A 22,876-nucleotide genomic window follows, 5' to 3' on the forward strand; every position below is an offset into this window, starting at 1 on the left:
GAGACCATCAGCCAAGAGAGCAAACACACAATCAAAATCAGATAATCCCCTGAGTTTGACATCAACGCCCGTCACCTGCCTCCAACACTATTGCAACAACCACCAAAAGAGCATGTGACAGATCACCTCTTCACCCAACCTCGAGTAGCTCCATCGTTGATATGCACGTTTTGCGGACTTCCATGATAGTTCACCAAAGGCGAAGGCATTACCACTGAAGGAATCAAAACATAGAAACACCCGACCGCATCATCAAACCCTAGATCTAGGCCCAGCTCTACGATGATGTGGGAAGAGGAAACCATCTGATACCCGCACATGATCCACTATCTTCCATTTTGTCGTTGATGCATACCACTGATTGCATCCGCTCTTGCACTACCTCCTGAGCTCCGTGCTGACGCTGGAGCAAATGTCGTTGCAACGATGGAGCTTGAGGACATGTAGGGATATCATTGTCGCCACACCAACGAGTAGAACATGTGTTTGAAAAATGATAATCATGCATCTGAAAAAAAAAATCAACATGCATAAAAAATGATTTCATGTGTATATGAAGAATTTAATGTGTATGAAAAAATTAGTTATCAAACACATTAAAAAAATGTTTAATCATGCATAACATGTATCCAAAAATGTTCCCATTGTATACGAAAATATACGATATGTATCAAAAGTTAGACATCAAAACATATATCTAAAAAATTTCCAAATGTTTAATTGACATTTTACTAATCCTGTATTTCAAATTTGTTAAAAGGTGTATAATAAAATGTTCCTGTTGTATATGGAAAATGTAAAATTTATGTATAAAAAAAGTAGACATGTGTTGAAAAAAAAGGAAAATAAAAAACCCAAAGAAAACTGAAAAAGAAATAAAGAAAAAACAAGAAAAGGAAAGAAAAAAAGAAGAAAAGAAGAAAACCTGAAGAAACCGATCCAAAACATTAAAACACTGAGAAACTAAGAAACCCGATGAGAACCAAGAAAGAAACAAAAAACAAAGGGAAAAATGAAAATAAAAAACAGAGAAAAAAAACTAAACCAGAGAAAACGGAGCGAGCTAATGAACGCAGCGACCCGAGCGAACCCAGCGGCCGGGCGAGCAAATCGCGTTAATGGGCCGTCCGATACCTTTGGAAAAGTACGGGCGGGGCGATAGAGTCTGGACCCGAAACTGCTTTCCTAAAAAAAAAAAGGCGCCGTGTCGATCCGGCCGACGAACGGCGGTCCCCTCCCCTCCTGCGCAGCAGCCGGGGCCGCTACTTCCAGCCGGCTTCCTCTGGCGTACAACCCCTACTCCTCTCAGGTCCAGCCCTCCGGCTCCACCCCGCCCTTCTCATCCGGACCTAGGGTTTGTGCGACCCTGCGAGCTCCGTCCCCGCTCTCCCCGCTCCGCCCAGTCGCGGGCGTACCAGCCGCCTCCCCGAGCCGTTCGAGCACAGGCCTCCTCGCAGAGGCACCTGTTGCCGCCCCCGCCGCCGCCAAGCACGAGGTGAGGTCAACGTATCTGGCGCCCTACGTTTCGGCCCTAGGTTTGGCTTTAACGACTGTCTGCATCCCTTCTGTTCGATGAGATGCTGCTGTAAATTTCCATAGTAGACCAAGCGCCTTGTCTATCTGTAGCGTATCATATTTTGGCTTTAAAACTAGGGATAGCCGGTTCCCTATATGCCTTTGGGAGCAAAATGTTTGGGATGGATCTCGTAAACGTTTGGGTAGTTTTAGATGGAACATAGGAGATGCAGGTTACCTACAATGCTCATCTTTCCCAGATTAACTTGACTTAGGACGGCGATAGCACATTTTTCTGTGGACTTGGTAGAGAAGTTTTACTTAGGATAAAACTAGGTTTTCATTAATTTGGAGAGCAGGGAGTACAAGATAAGTCAGAGAGACTGTTATTTTAGGTTATACTTGGAAAACTATACTGTAAGGAGCAATGTTATGTTGCTAGACTATCTCTTTAATTAATTTATAAGCTTACTATAAACTTGCCTAGCTAAACTCTTATCAGTGAATATTTGGCCCTTCCCTAACATCTGCTTCCTTGTTTGGCTCAAAAAATATTTTCTTCCTTATTTGACACTGGATGTAAATTTTATTCCTTATGGGGACCGGATTATCCTGGTCAAGCTGGTAGCTGAGGACTTGGTTCTCAATGTTATCAGCGCATATGCCCCGCAAGTAGGCCACAATGAGAACACCAAGAGGGAGTTCTGGGAAGGCTTGGAAGACATGGTTAGGAGTGTACCGATTGGTGAGAAGCTCTTCATAGGAGGAGACCTCAATGGCCACGTGGGTACATCTAACACAGGTTTTGAAGGGGCGCATGGGGGCTTTGGCTATGGCATCAGGAATCAAGAAGGAGAAGATGTCTTAAGCTTTGCTCTAGCCTACAACATGATTGTAGCTAACACCCTCTTTAGAAAGAGAGAATCACATCTGGTGACTTTTATTAGTGGCCAACACTCTAGCCAGATTGATTTCATCCTCTCGAGAAGAGAAGATAGGCGTGCGTGCCTAGACTGTAAGGTGATACCTGGGGAGAGTGTTGTACCCCAGCATAAGCTGGTGGTTGCTGACTTCCGCTTTCGGATTCGTGTCCAGCGGGATAAGCGTGCCAAGGTCGCTAGAACGAAGTGGTGGAAGCTCAAGGGGGAGGTAGCTCAGGTGTTCAAGGAGAGGGTATTTAAGGAGGGCCCTTGGGAGGAAGGAGGGGATGCGGACAATGTGTGGATGAAGATGGCGACTTGCATTCGTAAGGTGGCCTCGGAGGAGTTTGGAGTGTCCAGGGGAAGGAGAAGCGAAGATAACGATACCTGGTGGTGGAATGATGATGTCCAGAAGGCGCTTAAAGAGAAGAAAGATTGCTTCAGACGCCTATACCTGGATAGGAGTGCAGACAACATAGAGAAGTACAAGATGGCGAAGAAGGCCGCAAAGCAAGCTGTTGGTGAAGCAAGGGGTCGGGCATATGAGGACCTCTACCAACGGTTAGGCACGAAGGAAGGTGAAAGGGACATCTATAAGATGGCTAAGATCCGGGAGAGGAAGACGAGGGATATTGGCCAAGTCAAATGCATCAAGGACGGAGCAGGCCAACTCTTGGTGAAGGACGAAGAGATTAAGCATAGATGGCGGGAGTACTTCGACAAGCTGTTCAATGGGGAGAATGAGAGTTCTACCATTGAACTGAATGACTCCTTTGATGAGACCAGCATGCGTTTTGTGCGGCGCATCCAGGAGTCTGAGGTGAAGGAGGCTTTAAAAAGGATGAAAGGAGGCAAGGCGATGGGCCCTGATTGTATCCCCATTGAGGTGTGGAAAGGTCTCGGGGACGTAGCGATAGTATGGCTAACCAAGCTTTTCAACCTCATTTTTCGGGCAAACAAGATGCCAGAAGAATGGAGACGGAGTATATTGGTACCAATCTTCAAGAACAAGGGGGATGTTCAGAGTTGTACTAATTACCGTGGAATTAAGCTGATGAGCCATACAATGAAGCTATGGGAGAGAGTCATTGAGCACCGCTTAAGAAGAATGACAAGCGTGACCAAAAATCAGTTTGGTTTCATGCCTGGGAGGTCGACCATGGAAGCCATTTTCTTGGTACGACAACTTATGGAGAGATATAGGGAGCATAAGAAGGACTTGCATATGGTGTTCATTGACTTGGAGAAGGCCTATGATAAGATACCGCGGAATGTCATGTGGTGGGCCTTGGAGAAACACAAAGTCCCAGCAAAGTACATTACCCTCATCAAGGACATGTACAATAATGTTGTGACAAGTGTTCGAACAAGTGATGTCGACACCGATGACTTCCCGATTAAGATAGGACTGCATCAAGGGTCAGCTTTGAGCCCTTATCTTTTTGCATTGGTGATGGATGAGGTCACAAGGGGTATACAAGGAGATATCCCATGGTGTATGCTCTTTGCGGATGATGTGGTGCTAGTTGACGATAGTCGGACGGGGGTAAATAGGAAGTTAGAGTTATGGAGACAAACCTTGGAATCGAAAGGGTTTAGGCTTAGTAGAACTAAAACCGAGTACATGATGTGCGGTTTCAGTACTACTAGCTGTGAGGAGGAGGAGGTTAGCCTTGATGGCCAGGTGGTACCTCGGAAGGACACCTTTCGGTATTTGGGGTCAATGTTGCAGGAGGATGGGGGTATTGATGAAGATGTGAACCATCGAATCAAAGCCGGATGGATGAAGTGGCGCCAAGCTTCTGGCATTCTCTGTGACAAGAGAGTGCCACAAAAGCTAAAAGGCAAGTTCTACAGGACGGCGGTTCGACCCGCAATGTTGTATGGCGCGGAGTGTTGGCCGATTAAAAGGCGACATGTTCAACAGTTAGGTGTGGCGGAGATGCGTATGTTGAGATGGATGTGTGGCCACACGAGGAAGGATCGAGTCCGGAATGATGATATACGAGATAGAGTTGGGGTAGCACCAATTGAGGAGAAGCTTGTCCAACATCGTTTGAGATGGTTTGGGCATATTCAGCGCAGGCCTCCAGAAGCTCCAGTGCATAGCGGACGGCTAAAGCGTGCGGAGAATGTCAAGAGAGGGCGGGGTCGACCGATTTTGACATGGGAGGAGTCCGTTAAGAGAGACCTGAAGGATTGGAGTATCGACAAAGAGCTAGCTATGGACAGGGGTGCGTGGAAGCTTGCTATCCATGTGCCAGAGCCATGAGTTGGTTGCGAGATCTTATGGGTTTCACCTCTAGCCTACCCCAACTTGTTTGGGACTAAAGGCTTTGTTGTTGTTGTTGTTGTTGTTGTTGTATGTGACACTTCCGTCCATTTTGACCACCAACGGTGTTAAATGTGATGTGAAAACACCATTTTCCCCCTGGTATTGTATTTTGTGATTTTTGCTAATTAAAGTAGTGCTCTACAAATGTAATCTAATTAGTGTATGTAACATAACAGTTGAACTGTACGTCCTGTATTCGGCATAAAAAACTGTACGTCTTGTACGCACCACTAATGGTGTACTAATGCCTGTTGAAAAAAATGATATACTAATGTACACTGCTAACCATTCGATTAGAATTACTTGTAGAAACTTGCAGCAGCTTCCGAGTACCATACGTGTCGATTTCATAAGTCCAACGAACGCACGACGCGACTTGCATAACAAACCAATCAAGATGGTATATTTTATTTTGTTTACAGTAGGTGAAATAGAGTGGCAAACAAATGAGTTGGTATTTGCTGATTCTCCATCTCAGTTACAAAGTGGAACTAGTCTACTTTTGAAGTAGCAACTGTTGGCTTCTGAAACATAACAAAGATCATCATTTCTCATGGTTAAGATTTACGTGTGTATACCAGTTGGGACGCACACCACTTCATGCCAATATTATATTAACCTAGTTGTGATTACATTTCTGAGCCACGCAACGTGCACCTTTTCTGGCATGAAGCAATCATGCTCACGAAAGCAACTCGACTTCATGTTGTTCTTCTTCTGGCAGACGTCTCTTTGTTGTGGGCCTGCTCACGGGCGAACACAGGGAAGCGTGCCGCAAGTGAAGAGGGGCGCAGGGGGAGACAGGGCATGACGGAGAGGCAGTACGACCACTTGGTCGCCGGTCGCCATCGGTGTCATCTGCCAGGAGAGGGAGCAGAACAGGTGAGGCGAGAAAAATAGTAGAGCACACGTATGCTGCTCTCATCTATGTGCTGATCGATTAGTTACATGGGTGTATCATGTTAGTGATTAGGTTATAGCAGAGTAGTAGGTTTATTTTGTAGCAATTAATTCACCTAAATACAATATCAGGAGCAAAAAGTCTTTTCATGTCACATTTAACACCGCTGGTGCCAAAAATGGACGGAAGTGTCAAATAGGTAATAAAATTTACATCTAGTGTCAAATAAAGAAGAAAATATTTTTTCGGGCCAAATAAGGAAGCGGATTTTAAGAAAGGGCCAAATAAGGAATTCTCTCTTTTTCTGTGGACTTGTAGAAAAGTTTGACTTAGGACAAAACTAGGTTTCTGGTAGAGAAGTTTAACTTGACCCGTGGCTGCACCAAAAGGAGAGAAGTTTGAGTGCCCCCTCGCCCGGCAGGCCTGGCACGAGGTCCTGGCCTGGCTGTGCATCCCAGCCCCGACGCCTAACCAGGAGCCTACGCTCATGGACTGGTGGCTGCACGCCAAAGGAAACACGCCGCCGGTCCTACACAAAGCTCTGAGATCTGTGGTGATGCTCGTGCCTTGGATGAGCTGGAAGCATAGGAATAGCTGTGTCTTCGACAACAAGAGACCCTCCCTGCATACGCTAGTCAATAGGATCAAGGACGAGACCCGCTCTTAGGCAGAAGCCGGGGCAACTGGCCTTAGGGTTGTGCTCCCACAATCTTGGGACGTGCACTAATCATGCTGTAATTCGTGCGTCCTCAGACGCTTGTAACTGAACCCTTACCTTTTCAATGCAAAGACTTTTGTGTTTTCTAAAAAAAACTAGGTTTTCATTAATTTGGGGAGCAGGGAGTACAAGATAAGTCTAGAGAGACTGTGACTTTAGGTTATACTTGGAAAACTATACTGCAAGGAACAATGTTATGTTGCTAAACTATCTCTTTAATTAATTTATAAGAGCTAAACTCTTGCTCATTACCGACACGGCTATCTCTTTAGGATCACTCTGGAACATAATTATCATATTGTCTGGAACAGAAATACATTTCTACTTGACCTATGTGCCAGACTGCCGTATTGAGGCCTGATACATACCATGACATGATACCTGTGTCACCCGTGCGAAGTGCCGTGCTTCCTAAATCCTAGGTGTTGGTTAATATCAGGCATGTTTCTACATGCCTGACTCATCTAAATACTGCATTGTAGCTGTGAAAGTGCTCGCGTTATTGTTACTTGTTCTTTTGAGTTTTCTTGCTTATGATGACTCATTTTGTTGATGAAACTATTTTCTTTCTCCTCCAGGCTGTTTCTAGCTAAATCCAAGGAATTGGTGCAATATCAGGTCATGGAGGGGAGTAAGAACATGCAAGAGTCAGACACTGCATCTGTTGTCAAAGTATCCAGGGAGCCTGTTATCATTATCAATGGTGTCCCAGACTTGCCTCCTGATTTCGCATCTGGTTCACAACCTGCAGTAAGAGACACTCAAGGATCTCGAGTTGATCATCGCTTTGGTGAATGGCTAGAAGGGCGGAAAGTGAGAAAGCAGTTTGGGGACAAGTATTTTGCAGGGAAAGTTGTCAAGTATGACAGTGAAAGCAATTGGTACAGTGTTGTCTATGATGATGGAGACCAGGAAGATCTTGAATGGCTTGAACTGGAGGAGATCCTGCTACCATTGGACATAACCATTCCACTCAGAAAACTTGTTATGGACAAATTCAAACATCAGAATGCTGTTCCTGACTACAGACTTAAGGGGGCTAGATCATCGCAAGGAACTAATGGTGCTCGCAACCAGGTGGTGGTCAGAGCAGTAAATGGCCTACAGTCAAACAACCTGCCACTACCAGGGTTGCTTCAGGCGTCCCCATCAAATGCAGAGACTGTCAGGGCAGAAAAACTGAAGATGCAGACCTCCAAAAGAAAAACTGAGGAGGTATATCAGCCTAAAAAAAGGGGCAGGCCTCGAAAGGATAGAACTATATCAGTATCAGGTGACATTCAACCTAAAAAAAGAGGCAGACCTCCAAAAGAAAAGAACATATCTGGGGAGAGTAGTGTTCATAAGCGCAACGCAGAGACTGTCAGGGCAGAAAAACTGAAGAGAGAAAGCTTGCGTGTTCGAGGGGCATAACCTAACAATCAATCTCACTGTTACAATACAGATATTTCTAAATATTCCAGTCTATGTATGCTGGTGACACTAGCTTTCAATGTACTTTGTACAACCCAGCGTACAACAAAATTTGTAAAGCTATATTTACTATTCGAGCACTATCATATTTCTTTTCCTATACAAGTATATCTTCCAACTGTTTGAAATTCTTCGGGTATGGCCTTAGAAATTTTCCTTGTGGAAATGAAACCTAGTTGTGGTTGTCTGGCTGAATTCTTTTGAAAGATCCTTGAGTTGTTTCGTGAGTGTTGGAGATCCACAATAGAAAACACCTGTAGATTCATGTTCATGTTAACTATTGCACGGTCTAGTATAAATCTGCCATGACAAGGTCTTTAGCGAATTTAGCTCACCTATACGAGAGTTCTTGTGGGCATTGGCCAAATCAGAGAACACTTTTCTCCAGTTAGGCCTTGCAAAATGTGTCCGAATCTACAAGAGACGTGTCAGAAAAGGAAGCAGAGACATATGGGATCAGGTGAGAATGCAGAGCTCGGCAAATACCTTGCTTCCGGAGACGATGTCAACACCATTTTTGGCATGCTGGAGTGACTGAACCATGGCAATCAGCGCTGACCTTGCGTCGCCTTCTTCATACACGCTGGTGAGGTAATTGTGCATCTCTATGACATCCTGCAATTGCCATATTACTTTAGTCCAGTTTTATAGATGCGACTAGACATTTTGTATCGTATGGAAAGATGAAATTGAAAATATCAGAGTGAGATAAGTACGCTGTGATCGTTGTCAGCGACTTCATTCATGACTCCTTTGAACCAGTCGAAGGATCCTTGCTCTCTGGTAACCCAGTAGAAGTAAGCTCTCCCTGGCCCACTGTTCTTGAAGCTGCCTATCTCAGAACCGTGTATACTTTCCACCTCCTGTTCCATCAACTCATTTTCTCAGTTATGCTATCTCCATTAGCTATATTATTATGTATATAATGTTTAAGAATACTTTGCAGTGAAAGAAATTTACATCATTGGACTTTATGTTGTTCAAGAGATCTTTCAATATGCTGATGAAAGGAGTGGCGCCAATTCCAAGCCCGATAAGCAAAAGAATGTCGTATTTCTTGTAATTTTGCGCCGGTGCACCATAAGGGCCATCGATGAAGACCTTAGGAAACCTAAAGGAGACACAGCAATGATGATATAAAAAGTCTGTACTCAAAACTAACTGAATTTCGCGTTGCCAAATAGTTAAATGAGCTCACCTGGTGTCTTCTGTCGCAGAGTCTGCCACAACTGTAGTTTCAAGTCTCGAAAGGGTGGCCTTCTTGGAAGTAACTTGTGCCTCGAAACACTGTATGAATATGGATCTTTCTAAGTATTCATTCTTGGATAGTCTGTTTAATAGTGAATAAACATTTGCAGTTTAGTTGCCTGAACTGACCTTCCCGAACAAGTTCCTGAGTTCAGATGTCCAGTCACCTAGCGTGCGGATATGCACGCTCAGGTAATCATCTCCAGGTGCAGAAGTAATGGAGAACGGATGCCTGCAAGACCATCATCAACTGTAAGCAAGAACCTCGGATGAACTGTATCTTTGTTCATATATGCAGCAAGGATTGGAGTGATACCATTCGAAAGGCGAAACGTCGGGGCATTTCACAAACAGGTACATCCCACTCTTGTACTTGAAACCCGGTGGCTTCTTCATGTGAAGAGAGAGCACATTTCCTGGGTAAATCGCAGCCTGCATAGTATGTGGCAACATTGGTTAATACTGTAATAGCTAATAACAGTCAGAAAGAAGTAATAAATCAGGTGAATTGTCAGTGGCCTGCCTTGAGAATGTTCACGTGGTAGTTGTTCTCGCGAACTTTTCTGATAATTCTCTCGCAGGCGTAGAAGAGGACAGGGACTATGAGGAACATCCATGTCTGAGCAAACAAATAACGATGATCAACATTTGAATTTATACAGGTGGCTGATCATCATCAGTAAGGAGGGCAGAGGATTAATTACCGTCTTCTTGTACCAGACCCTGGTGAGGAATATGAAGTAGGAATGCACCACGAGGAGGACGTAGACGAGCAGCAGCAGGTGGTGCGCGTACCAGAAGGCGTTGAAGCCGGCCAGGTGGTGCAGCGGCGAGGGCAGCTTGACGACGCTCCGCCGGAAGGTGTGCATGGCCAGCGTGAAGGAGAAGGTCATGATGATGATCATGAGGATGCCGGTGACCCCCGGGGCGCTGGCCAGCAGGTCCGGGTACGTCGGCTGCCTGAAGCCGAAGTTGGGGCCCAGCAGGGCCATGAACTTGTCGCTCGGGCAGGAGACGAGCCTGGGGAAGTCGCAGGTGACGTGGGCGAGCGTGTGCACCACCGTGCCGACGGCGATGGCGCCGGCGAGCACCTTGTGGAAGTTGATGTTGTCGTCGAAGGGGATGACGTGGCTGAGCGCGGTGGAGCGGAGGGTGGTGAGCGTGTTGCGGCAGACGGGCAGCAGGATGAGCGCCATGTTGAGCTTGAGCGTCTCGGCGGCGCCCTTGGCGACGCAGACGCAGTTGCCCATGACCTGGAAGGAGGACCGGTGCTTGTACTGCTCGAACTTGTAGACGAAGAGGGCGAGGTTGGCGGCGAGCCAGAGCGTCACCAGCCATATCCGCTTCCAGTTCTCGTGGACGAAGTCCATGGTCCTGGTGACGTGCCGCTTCAGCGGGCTCCGGTACCGCATCGGGATCATCGTCCTCGCCAGGCTCGACGTCGTCCGCTTCAGCTTCACCTCCGGCGCCTGCGCGCTCACCATCCCGCGCAGCAGCGTCTCCAGCTGCCAAATCTGCATCGGAGGTTTGGAGGTCAGCAACTCGCGCCCTCTGAGGTTTCGACATGGCGACCACTAACTACTACTAGTCTATATCATTACTGCCGCACCTCGATGTAGCCACGGTCGTCGGGGTCGAGCTCCTCCATGATGAGCGACGAGTAGGTCGCGGCGTGGCTCTTGAGCTTGGCCAGCTTGTTGGCCGACGCGCTCAATATAATAACCTATCACCAGCGAGCAAAAACAACAGGTTGATCATTCATTTCTCATTGTTTCAGAATACAGCAGATCCCATCGAGCAGAAGAAATTCCCCACCTCCTTGACCTCATCCTCCGTGAGCATCCCATCGCCGTTCTTGTCGCACCTGCTCGTGCCGAATTTCATCCATCAGTAGGTTCGTTCGACTGATGAGCTCCAACGCTGGTGCTAAAACAACAACTGAACCTATAGCTTACATGTCGAAGAAAATGCGGAGCCGCGAGTCGAAGTTCTGGTCGGTCATCTCCGTCCAGAACTCCCTGAGCTGCTCCTTGGTGATGCCCTGCTCCGGCTCGATGCTCCTCCGCCGCGACAGCGTCACGAACAGCTCGCCGGCGAACTCCTTGGAGTCCCCCATGCCTTCGGATCAAGAAGCATTCCCCCATTAGTGGTTATTAGTGCACCGACCGTGACCCCGTTTGGGGGATCCATGGACGTATTACTTCTTTTGAGCGGACATTGTATCATGGGCATTTAGATCCAAATTAAATTAGCAGCTAGGAGTGGGGGTGCTGATACTGTACTTGATTTTGGGTTCTGACCAGGCACTATTTGGGACAGCAAGCAAGCGCTGATCTGGGGAAATTCTTGTGGGCCGAATAGTGGATCTCGGTTCGGTGCGCCGACCCTGCCAACAACTCTTTTGGGCAAATAGGAACAGTTCGTGGTAACTTCAGACGACTGTGGGCAAGCATAAAAATGGTGGATGCAACAACAAGATGCCCCTAACAGAAGTACAAAAGATTCCCCATGCTCGTGGCCACTTTGTCAGATTCAATCGTGCAGTTCTAATTAGAAATCAACTGTTTTGTGTCTAAAATTGTTTGCTACTGCCATTCTTAATCACACCGTAACCGAACGAGATTAGCTCACGGTTTTGTTTGAAAGAAAAGAGAAAAGATTAGTAGCACACAGTGGATGCATGGGTGCTCACCGATGCACTTGCCGAAGCTCTCCTTGGGGAGGCGGCCGCTGGCCTTGCTCATCTCGTCGAAGCGGCGCTCGACGGCCTTCCAGCCCTCCTTGCTCCCGGAGGTCTTGTCGAGGAAGCGCAGCCCCTTGAGCCCCATCTGCGCGCTGGACTGCATCCGCGTCATCCGCCCGCCGCCCGGCCGGATGCCCGGCACCACCTCCGGCACCTTCATCGACACCCGCGACGCGAACTGCCGCACCCCGGACGCCAGCCGCGACGGCTGCTGCATCAGCCCCCGGAACCCTGGCGGCCTCGGCAGCCCCGCCGGCGGCGGCGTCCTGCCCCCGCCCCCGTCCACCGTGATCATCCCGTCCAGCGGCGGCGCTGGCCGGTCCGCGTACCCGCCACCCGGCGACGCCATCCGTCAGTCAAGAACCGGCCCGGAGAGCGCAATGCCGCCCGCCGGCGGCTCGCCGGAAGCTGGCGGCGGGACCCACCCGCTGCGAGGGGGAGGTGGGGTGGACGTGCTGGCCTGCTGGTGCCGCTACGGCGAATTCTTCGGGGGGAGGGGAGGAGACAGGATATGGCGGGTAACATGGGTGGATGTCCCAGTTATAGCCGTTGCGACGACGCCACGACGCCGCCCGTGTACTGCTGCCGCTGCCGCTGTCCACCGCGCGCGCGCGGGGATCGATGCGGCGGCGTGGACGAGCGGACGGCCGTCGGATGCTGGATCTGCGGCCCGCGCGCCACCCTGGCGAGATTTTGGGCCGGGGGGCGATATGTCGTGCCGTCGGCGTGCGTCGAGAGCTTATCGTGTCGTTCTTCCCGAATAGGCAAAGGCCTGTGGAGGTCGTCGGATGATGAGCCAACGGTTGATGATGGTGAGCGTTAGGTGCGGCGACGTGGTGCCCCGCCGGAGGGAGTGGGAATGGCGCTCGGCTCGACGTGGACTGGCCCTGTGGGCCCGCGGGGAAGGTTGGTGCGCGTGTGGTGTCGTGGGCCGCGGTGGTCTTTGCCGGTGGCAGCTTGGCTACGGGAACCCCGTATCATCTCCAGCTGCGTGCTAACAAGCCTTTTCCAGACCTTTTTCTCACGTCGGCGTTTAAAAAAAACTCAGTCGAGCCCTTACGAGCCCGTTTTTTGCCGGCTTGAACCGAAATTAACGCCGGCGTACTCAAACTAAACCCGGCATGCTGGGGGCGTCCGGGGCGCCGGGGCGAGCGTTTATGGCGCGAAAGAACCACGGGTCAGCCACGTCAGCGAGACGGCGCCTCGTCTTTTCCAGAGCGTCTTGGTTTCCCGCGGGGAATCAATGGCAAGGCTCACCGGCGGCAGCCTTGCCATTGATTCCTCACGGACGGCGCGGCGACGCCTCCTGCGTCGCTCCCCCTCGCCGCTGGCCACCCCAGCGTGAGCCCAAACCAGCTGCCGCGCCACCGAGCTCCCCCGTCTCTGCTCTCTTCCATCCGTGCCGCCGAGCTCCCCCGTCCTCCCCTTCCCCGGCGATGGCCGAACGCTTTCCAGGCGACGCCGCGACGGCCAACGGCTTCGGCCGCCGCTCGCTCCAGGAGTGGGAGGCGTGACTGCTTTTCGAGGCCAACATCTCGGCGTCGCCGGACATGTGCGTCGGGCCGACGGGGTGGAGGCTCAGCAACGGCGGCGTCCCCATCCTCCCGGTGCCCGATGTCGACGCGCGCTCCGGCGTCTTCGCCGCCGAGGTCGACTGCATGCGGGCGGCCTTCACAGAGAAACAGCGCGCCCTCCCCCAGTACGCCGCCAACAACCACGCGGCGTGGGTGGACTACTTCCAGCGGCGGTAGGCGCAGCGGCTGGCGTCCACGAACGGGGCGCCGGTGGTCGGCGGTGTCAAGAACAGCGACGCCCGTGCGCGTCTGGTGGGGCGTCCCGGGCCGCACGCTGTACGAGGTGCTGGAGTACCTCGAGGGCAGCAATAACCCGCCGTTGGCATACCCTACCGCGGGGGCCCTCCCGCACCCCGCCGGAGCGCCGGGCCGTGGGCGCCCAGGAGGTTCGGCTCCTCCTCTTCTTCCTCATCCTCTCTCTCCTCCTCACACTCTTTCGGCTCGCTGGCGCTATTCGGCGTCAAGGCCGAGCCCGCCGCGGAGACGCTACTCGGCCGGCACACCCGCAGCGGCGGCATCGTCATCAACGAGGGTGGCAGGCGCGCCCCCTCCTCGGCTCCTCCGTGCTTCGTCAAGCCAAAGACGGAGTCGGGGCACGCCGCCGTCAAGACGGAGCCGGGGCTCCCCGTCGTGAAGACGGGGCCCGGGCTCGCCGGCGGCGTCAAGGAGGAGTAGCTCGATGACGCGACGGCCCTCAAATGGGCGCGCGATGACTGGGCGCAGCTGGAGCTGGAGCGCCTGCGCGCCGCCTACGAGCGGTTTGAAGCTCAGCACCGTGGCCGGGATGAGGGAGGCATCGTCGTCCTCGATGACAGCGACGACGACGACGCGCCAACGCCACCACCGGTCCGCCTTGGAGACGCCGGGCAGGGGTCCAGCAGAGGCGGCCGTGCCGTCAAGAAGGAGAAGGACGATGACGACGACGAGGACGTCGGCGACTTCACCGCGCTTAGCGACTTCTTCGCCACGTAGATGTCTTTTTTATAAATAATTTATGTAACGCCGAACATGTTGAATATTAATGTCAGATTTACCGAATTTAGCCGAACTTTGCCGAATTTAGATTTTTTAAAATAAAAAGAAACCACGTCTGGGACGACCCTGGGGCGAGCGGCTGGGAACCCGCTCGCCCCCGCGCCAGTTTTAGCGCCGGCTCGCCCGCAGGGGCACGTAAAATCGCTGCCTGGGGGACCAACGGCTGGAGATGCTCTCACTATATCTGGATTATTCACAGTTGATTTTATGTACCATGTGTTCATATATTCAGAGATGTCAATGGATAATAACAAGAGAATTTGGATGTCGAAGATTACACTATAACTTAATAACAAGAGAATTTGAATGTCAAAGATTCCACTAAAATTTAAAATCTTCATGTAGTACCTTTGAAGGTGAGTTGTGCTAACCAGGGGCGGACCCAGGATTGAGCCAAGTCCAGGCCCCAGGCTGCTACAGTGCGAAGTAAGCTACAGTCAACGAAGTAAATCGCTCTCACGCCTGGGCCCAGACTCCCCCCCCCCCTCCTGCCTGGGTCCTGGATCCGTCACTGGTGCTAACCAAAGACAACCTTAGTCGTCATAATTGACAAGGAAGCAAGTATAGCTTTTGTACTCATGATGAGATAATCAGACATTTTTTTCCAATGCAAATTTATGCGTTCTACATGGTCTTTCATCCAAATAGCGTCTAATTTGTATCCGTCCATAAGTGCTGACAATATTTTTGATCATTCGTTGAACGGTATTCCAAATATATTGAGAACGCTGATAAGGATGGGAGCGTATGATGCTTTATTATGGATGTTTTGGTTATGTAGAAATGATTTGGTGTTTGAGTGCAAAAATTCCTCTCATTTACATGTTATTTTTCGCTGTACGCACTTCCTTCGTACGTAGTCGATCTACGTTATATCGAACGAAGTACCAACCACTGTTCAAGATGGCATGTATGCGGTTGAAGCGGGTAACGAGGGAGGTTTTTACGTAACATGGATGGTAGCATAATCTCCGGACCGGTCCAAATATTTGACATAGGCATAATGTCGATCATGTTTGATTGTGCTGTTGCTGATACGTCAGTTCTTATTTTTGTCTGTTAGACTATTACCGTTTGCTTGTATGCATTCTAATCATGTAGAGACCGGGTATTGCTTAGCATACTTTGTATCGGCTTGATACTACATTTTAAGTTAATAAAAATGCTATTTATCAAAGAAAAAGATCCCTGCCTGCCTCGTTGCAAAAGTAGGATAGTAGCTATCCTTTTTTTAAAAGAAAATATGCTTAATATGTGTATGCTTAAATGTCGTTTACATGGTCTGCTTAACGTCCCGGTGCAATAATGCTAGACATACAAAGAGTTACACGCAATTACACGCTGACTAGGATTTTTTTCCATCTACTTCTTTGTACGTGTAGCATTACTCGTCCTAGTGAACAATGAAATCTGAACCGATGAGAGGGATTACATTAATGTCGTCCGCAGAACATGGTTAAGGTGGGGCAACTCGTCGCCCGCTGTTTGGTGAGACAAGTAGTACATCGAGAGTTTGAGAGTGAGGCGACGACCATGTATGTACCCGAACTTAAACCAGATTTCCTGGCGGACTTAGTCCGAGTTTGCGGGAATGAGCAACTACCTGTCTTAGTGGGAGGTGACTTTAACATTATTCGAAGAAAGGAAGAAAAGAATAATAACAACTTTGACGGCAGATGGTCCTTTATGTTCAATACTATCATAGAGAGCTTGGACCTCAGAGAGATAGAGCTTTCGGGTAGGAAATTCACTTGGGCAAACTCATTACCGGTTCCGACGTTTGAGAAGTTGGACCGTGTTCTGGCAAGTGTTGAGTGGGAACAGAAGTTTCCTCTGGTAACGGTGCAGGCGTTGACACGAGGTATCTCGGATCACACACCGCTATTAGTGGACTCAGGGGCCCCAACTTATTTGGGTAATAAGAATATTTTCTCTTTCGAGCTTGCTTGGTTTGAAAGAGAAGGATTTATCGATCTGTTGGCTAGAGAGTGGGCTAAAGACTCGGGGGGAAGGTCACCCATGGAGCGGTGGCAATGCAAGATTCGTCATCTGCGAAGGTTCCTTCGTGGATGGGCTAAGCATACGAACGGAATTTATAAGGCGGAGAAGGAAAGGCTCCTTATGATGATTCACACCCTAGAGTTAAAAGCTGAAACCTCTCTTTTAGATACCAGAGAGTTGGAGTCTAAATTGGAGGCCGAGCTAAGGCTGAAAGAGCTTCTCCGTGAGGAGGAATTGAAGTGGGCTCTCAGAGCTAAGGTTCGCAAGGTTGTCCAAGGTGAGGATAATACCCAATTCTTTCATATGATTGCTAACGGAAAGCATCGTAAGAAGAGAATTTTTCAATTAGAACAAGATGAAGGAACGATAGTTGGTCAGGAAAACCTGAAAGTTTACATTACCAACTACTATAAGCAGTTATTTGGACCTCCGGAACGGAGTTTTGTGTCTTTGGATGAGTCAAGAGTTGAGGATGTTCCCCAACTTCAGACGGAAGAGAATGAGATTTTGACTGCCCCTTTCACGGAGAAGGAGGTGTATGAGGCCATTGCACAAATGAATAATAATAAAGCGCCAGGACCAGATGGGTTTCCGGCGGAGTTCTACAAAAAGTGCTGGCATTTCATTAAACATGACCTGTTGCTCATGTTTCATGAATTGTTTAATGGTCAGCTTCATTTATTCAAGCTTAATTTTGGAACAATAACTCTTCTTCCTAAGAAGACAGAGGCTATTCGCATTGAGCAGTTCAGACCCATTTGTTTGCTTAATGTAAGTTTCAAAATTTTCACTAAGGTTGGGACGAACCGACTCACGCAGATAGCGCATACGATGGTGCAACCGTCCCAGACTGCTTTCATGCCGGATAGAAATATCCTTGAAGGGGTGGTCGTCTTGCATGAAACGCTCCACGAAATTCACTCAAAAAAACTTGATGGGGTGGTTTTTAAAGTGGATTTCGAAAAAGCATACGATAAAGTCAAATGGCCTTTCCTTCATCAGGCGTTGCGTATGAAAGGATTCGACAAGGCATGGCGCGACCAAATTGATTCCTTTACGCAAAAAGGGAGTGTAGGGATTAAAGTGAATGACGATATAGGTCACTATTTCCAGACACATAAAGGCCTAAGACAGGGGGATCCAATGTCACCGATCTTATTTAACATAGTAGCTGATATGCTATCTATTTTAATAGGCCGGGCCAAGGAGGCGGGGCAGGTTTCGGGCTTGGTTCCGCACCTAGTTGATGGAGGTATATCCATTTTGCAGTATGCTGATGATACGATCATCTTTATGGAGCATGACTTGGTGAAAGCTAGGAATATGAAGCTTGTGCTGTGCTTATTTGAACAATTGTCTGGACTCAAGATTAACTTCCACAAGAGCGAATTGTTTTGCTTTGGAAGAGCTACTGAGGACCAGGTGGCGTATAAGCAATTGTTCGGATGCGAGTTGGGTTCACTACCGTTTACTTACTTGGGCATTCCCATTCATCATCGTAAGCTTACGAACAATGAGTGGAAGTGTATTGAGGATCGTTTTGAAAAGAAACTAAGCTGTTGGAAAGGGAAGCTCATGTCATATGGAGGTCGATTAATTTTGATTAATTCGGTTCTCACAAGTATGCCTATGTTTCTTCTATCCTTCTTTGAGATCCCGGTGGGGGTTAGGAAGAGATTAGACTTTTATCGATCCCGTTTTTTTGGCAAAACGATGAGTTGAAACGTAAGTACAGGCTTGCCAAATGGGACATCATCTGTAGGCCCAAGGACCAAGGCGGTCTAGGCATTGAAAATCTAGAGATCAAGAATAGATGTCTCCTTAGCAAGTGGCTTTTTAAACTTTCATCCGAGACAGAGGCTACTTGGGCACAAATTCTGCGTAATAAGTATCTTCAGTCAAAAACTTTAGCTCAGGTGACGGTGCGCCCAACTGATTCACCGTTTTGGAAAGGGTTGATGAGAGTCAAGCCCCTCTTCTTTAACAGGATAAAAATCTTAGTTGGTGATGGAGCTACTACGAGGTTCTGGGAGGATACGTGGCTAGGAGAAACACCTCTGGCACGTCAATATCCCACACTGTATAACATTGTTCAACGTCGAGAAGTATACGTTGCAAATGTCTTACAGTCAACGCCTCTCAATATTAGCTTCCGGAGGACACTAGTGGGTGAACGATGGGAGGCATGGCTTCATCTTGTACGACTGCTGATGGATGTCCAACTGTCTCAGGATCCAGATAGGTTGTTTTGGAAATTGACAAAGGACGGTAGGTTCTCGGTTAAATCCATGTATCTGGATGTCATTAATACTAGTGTCATTCCTTGCTCCAGACATGTCTGGAAAGTTAAGGTACCTTTGCGAATTAAAGTGTTTATGTGGTTTGTGCATAAAAAAGTAATTTTGACAAAGGATAATCTGGCAAAACGCAATTGGGTGGGTTCTGCTAGATGTAGTTTCTGCGATTGTAATGAAACTATCAGGCACCTCTTTCTGGATTGTCCACTGGCTAAGCTTCTTTGGCGTTCGATTCATATTGCCTTCAATATTATTCCACCTACTTCTATCAATATGTTGTTTGGAACATGGCTTGATGGGGTAGACTTGGTTTTAGCAAGACTCATTCGTGTTGGTGCGTGTGCCTTGTTATGGGCAGTATGGAACTGCAGAAATGATTTGGTTTTTAACAGAGCAACGAACTTTCATTTTTTGCAGGTTATCTTCAGGGCCACAGCGTTGATCCGTATGTGGTCGTCACTCACTCCGATGGAGGACAGGGGGCATTTGGCTACTGCGTCTACCCGATGGGAGATGGTAGCTCGGGTTATTTTCAACCGGTTTGAATGGCGGTCATGTAATAGGATAGGCATGTAGTGCTCCTATTTTTTGCCAGCCGGTTGTGGCTTTATGTTTACGCTCGTCTGAGCGGCTTGTCGTCTTTTTTACTTTAAACCTGCTGAAGACTTTGTGACACTCTCTATTTTAATATTATGAGCCGTATGCATCTTATTGATGCAGAGGCTGGGGTTGCACCCCTTTTCAAAAAAAAAAAAACGTACGTACATGCCAAACTCAAACTGCCAGCCTCTCACGAGCAGGCACGACCAAAGGTTCTGTACTCTACATGGCGTAGTACGTTCCGTATCAGTATGTACTGTGCACCTTTCTTTGCGAATAGCATGTACTGTACTTGATTAACACGAGGTCACAGCATGCACCCCGGGCGCTCACCGGCATCAGGACCAGCGACCCTCCAAAACCTGTGGCACGACTCGTGGCTTTAGCTGTTCATACTTGTCGCGTACAGTGACGCACGTTTCGTCTTCGGATGGAGCCATGGAGAAGATCTCCATCCACAACAAATGAAACCGTTGTATGCATGCGTGTGCATCCGACCACGAGAATCTACCCTGCACGATGCTGTCCTGCATGGTGTGTGATTCTACCCGTAATTTCTAGTGCCTTTAGCAGGGCAATCTGAAATCAAATTCTTGCCGTGAGACTTGTCGGTAGCTTTTAATTCACTATAGTATAATAACTAGTACATGCATCCTTTAAAAAAAAAGTGCATGCATGAGGTAAAACGTCCTAAACTATTATCCGCGCACTAACAACTTGCCTCCTGCTTGGGATGACAGACACACACACGTCCAGGCTTTGCTTGATGTGATTCTGAGGCATGACAGTGGCCACCTATCATGCCGGATGGAATGATGGCTTTGCAGGAAATAATAATAATACTGACAAGTGATATATATATTTTTAGTTTGCGGGTTTGGTGGCGTGGAGATGTCAGATGAACACGTGATTTTGTGATGCACAGGAAAAGCAGCGAAAAAAATGACGCTGATCAGATAGCCTTACGATACAGTCGATCGAATCATTTCGAGGTGAATAAATATCTTGCTTGGTACAGTTTTGTAGCTAGGGCATCTCCAACATTGATCTTAAATCGATCCGTGGACAGCGATGTGGAGCCCGCCATTCAACCATGTCCTCTAAAACTTTCGTCTCTTTTTCCTCGAGTCCGCAAGCTTAAAATAATAACATTCAAACCGTAAATGATGGAAAATGTTGAAATGTGACATTAGCTCTAATTTAAATATTAATCCAACAAAGCTTTCAGATTAAAGTTGTTCAAACTTGAATTTAATTAGCACATATGTTTCAGTTGTCCCTTTAACCGCACACAAATGCTCAATCAAATATTCCTTGAGCCGCTCGACGTCAGACTTGTTGATGCATTTGAACAAACTCATCAAACGTGGTCGGATTCTGGTCTGAAAGTTAAATAGGATCACCCACATTCTCAAATTCAAGAGTTAGGGCGGCATCTTCACTCATCTAGATCGTGTTGTGTCCATGATCACACAACATATCATCACCCGCAACAAGGTCTCTGGATCCCCATTGTTTAGCAGGTCCACGAACATCTGCAAAACGAATCTGGAACATAAAGAGTAAATTCCATCATCATTTCTAGCTCCTTCTTGGCTTTGTGCAAAGTGAGACATTTTCTAACCAACTAGCTCTGAGATAGCCTTACAATGGTAGCTCGCAAAGAATAAATTCCATCATCCAGATAGTAGTCCATCATTGCCCTACATAGCCCTCCTCGTCGGACGAGTCGTCGAACAACTCAATGTAGTGTTCGTATATGCACTTCATGTTCTAATCCATTGCTTCAAAGAAGAGATAAAAATCTAGCACATACATTTCACCAAACACTTGTCGGGCGTAGTGACCACCATAGGGTGGATTGTACCTGCGCGGCATAAGGACGAGAGGTCTGGACCGGTGACAGAGGACAAGCGGAGTGGAGGCCGGGTGTAGAAGTGGAGGTCACAAAGGTCGTGCAGTTTATGGGAAGGGCTTGGCGGGGGCGGGGAGGGGGTCTGGGTGGTACAGAGCCCCCTAGTTTGCGGGGAAAAGGACGTCTGGACTCGTCTGCAGACCGATGCGGGATGACTTTGAATGGCAAATTGTGCATGGACAAGTCAGTTCGGACACTTGCGGGAGGTTTAAGGGTCCGCTTTGAAGATGCCCTTAGGCATGCATCACACTTTATATGCAGTAATATGTGCCAAAGTAGTGACCTGAAATTCATAGATTTGTACTGTCTAAGTAGATAAATCCAATTCTTCGAAGCATTTTCCTTCTTCCTACCCCGGCAAAATCCTTGGAATTAGAGCGGCAACAACCATATACCAGCTTTTCCAGAGCGCGCGCGTTGTTGGGGTAAGGCGATGGCGCCACCATCGTCATGAAATAAGTCCTTCCCGCCTCATCCTCGTTTTGATGGTGCTTCTTGGCAATGTTGGAAGGTGTGTGGAGGGTGGTGTGTCCCGAGATCTGGTTCTCCAGGTCGGGATTTTTCTTATGTAGGTTTGTTTCGGTGGCACTATCCTCTGGAGTGGATGTGTGTCTTGATCCTACGACTCTAGTTTGACCGATGAAGGTTGACCAACTTTGGCCTTGCCGGGAAGCGTTTGAGAGTTGTGTTTTTCGACTCCGTTGGACCGGACCTGCGATATTATGCGTGCCCTTTCCGAAGATTTATTCTACAGGCGTTGATTTGCCACGAGGATCGTGGTCGTCGGCATTTTCTACTCTACATCGTTGACTTCCCGGCCACTGCTTTTACAAGGTCATGGTTTCGAAAAGTTTGCTCCTCCGAGACGGAGGCTCAGAGTCGACAACAAACTTTCCTCAAGGCGCGTCGCCGGTACATGCAAAAGAAAGATGACATCGACACCTTCAAAGATTTAAATATACTTTTCAATTTTCGTAAGGGCCTATGCCATTTAATAAACAGTCCTTGCCTTTTTCCCTAATAAAAATGATTCTTTCGAGCGTCCGTGGAAAATCAACAAATACAGATGTGAAAGCCATCGCCGGAAAGGCGCCAATGATCTGAAATCATGCCTTCAAATTCTTCAACGGGTCATACATCTTTAAGTGTGCATCATTGCAACGTGTAAACGTTCCTACCCTGCTGACTTCCCCAAGCAGGCTCTCGTTTGCTACCAGGTAACAGTAATCCCGGGGCCTAATTGGCACACGACAAGGCACTAACAAAAACAAAGCTTGCGTGCATGCTCGGAGAGGAAGATCAGCTAATCGCACTCATTTTTCTTCCCTTGTGATGGTTGCCACCTAGAGTTCTAGATGCCCGCAAAATCACCCCCCAAAGTCCGACCATCCATGTGCCAGCAAAATCATGGAAATCTCGGCTCGGAGTAGACGTAAAATAGAATCTTAATCTGCCTCGTAACGAACGTCACGGACCGTCCGATCACGCCCGCGCCGTCCTTGGCGTGAAATGCGACACGTGAAACGGTCAAAGAAAAAGGCGAGAGGTGGCACTCCCGGCGAGATCGTCGGCCGCGAGCCCGGTGGAGCTCGCTGTCGTCG

General features: G+C 48.3%; 2 protein-coding genes across 6 annotated transcripts; one reads left to right on the forward strand and one right to left on the reverse strand.

Moving 5' to 3' along the window:
• Positions 1–1,182: 1,182 nt before the first annotated feature.
• LOC119269503 lies at positions 1,183–7,964 on the forward strand. Of its 5 annotated transcripts, none has more exons than XM_037551350.1 (3): positions 1,183–1,535; positions 5,495–5,652; positions 6,968–7,964. In XM_037551350.1, the coding sequence occupies exon 3, from the start codon at positions 7,011–7,013 to the stop codon at positions 7,800–7,802; it is 792 nt and encodes a 263-aa protein (XP_037407247.1). In that variant the 5' UTR covers positions 1,183–1,535; positions 5,495–5,652; positions 6,968–7,010; the 3' UTR covers positions 7,803–7,964. The 5 variants fall into 5 exon arrangements, with proteins under 5 accessions (XP_037407247.1, XP_037407246.1, XP_037407248.1 ...); XM_037551349.1 differs by having other exon boundaries at positions 1,183–1,495; XM_037551351.1 differs by lacking the exon at positions 5,495–5,652.
• On the reverse strand, positions 7,768–12,358 carry LOC119269502 (putative respiratory burst oxidase homolog protein H). Its single transcript, XM_037551347.1, has 14 exons — positions 11,803–12,358; positions 11,066–11,228; positions 10,926–10,974; positions 10,720–10,833; positions 9,815–10,624; positions 9,634–9,729; positions 9,427–9,542; positions 9,240–9,342; positions 9,061–9,149; positions 8,823–8,973; positions 8,579–8,725; positions 8,349–8,477; positions 8,198–8,276; positions 7,768–8,116 (listed from the first exon to the last, which is right to left on the reverse strand). The coding sequence occupies exons 1-14, from the start codon at positions 12,200–12,202 to the stop codon at positions 8,007–8,009; spliced, it is 2,556 nt and encodes an 851-aa protein (XP_037407244.1). The 5' UTR covers positions 12,203–12,358; the 3' UTR covers positions 7,768–8,006.
• Positions 12,359–22,876: the final 10,518 nt, after the last annotated feature.

This window comes from Triticum dicoccoides, chromosome 3A, assembly GCF_002162155.2.
Source record: "Triticum dicoccoides isolate Atlit2015 ecotype Zavitan chromosome 3A, WEW_v2.0, whole genome shotgun sequence".
NCBI lineage: Eukaryota > Viridiplantae > Streptophyta > Magnoliopsida > Poales > Poaceae > Triticum > Triticum dicoccoides.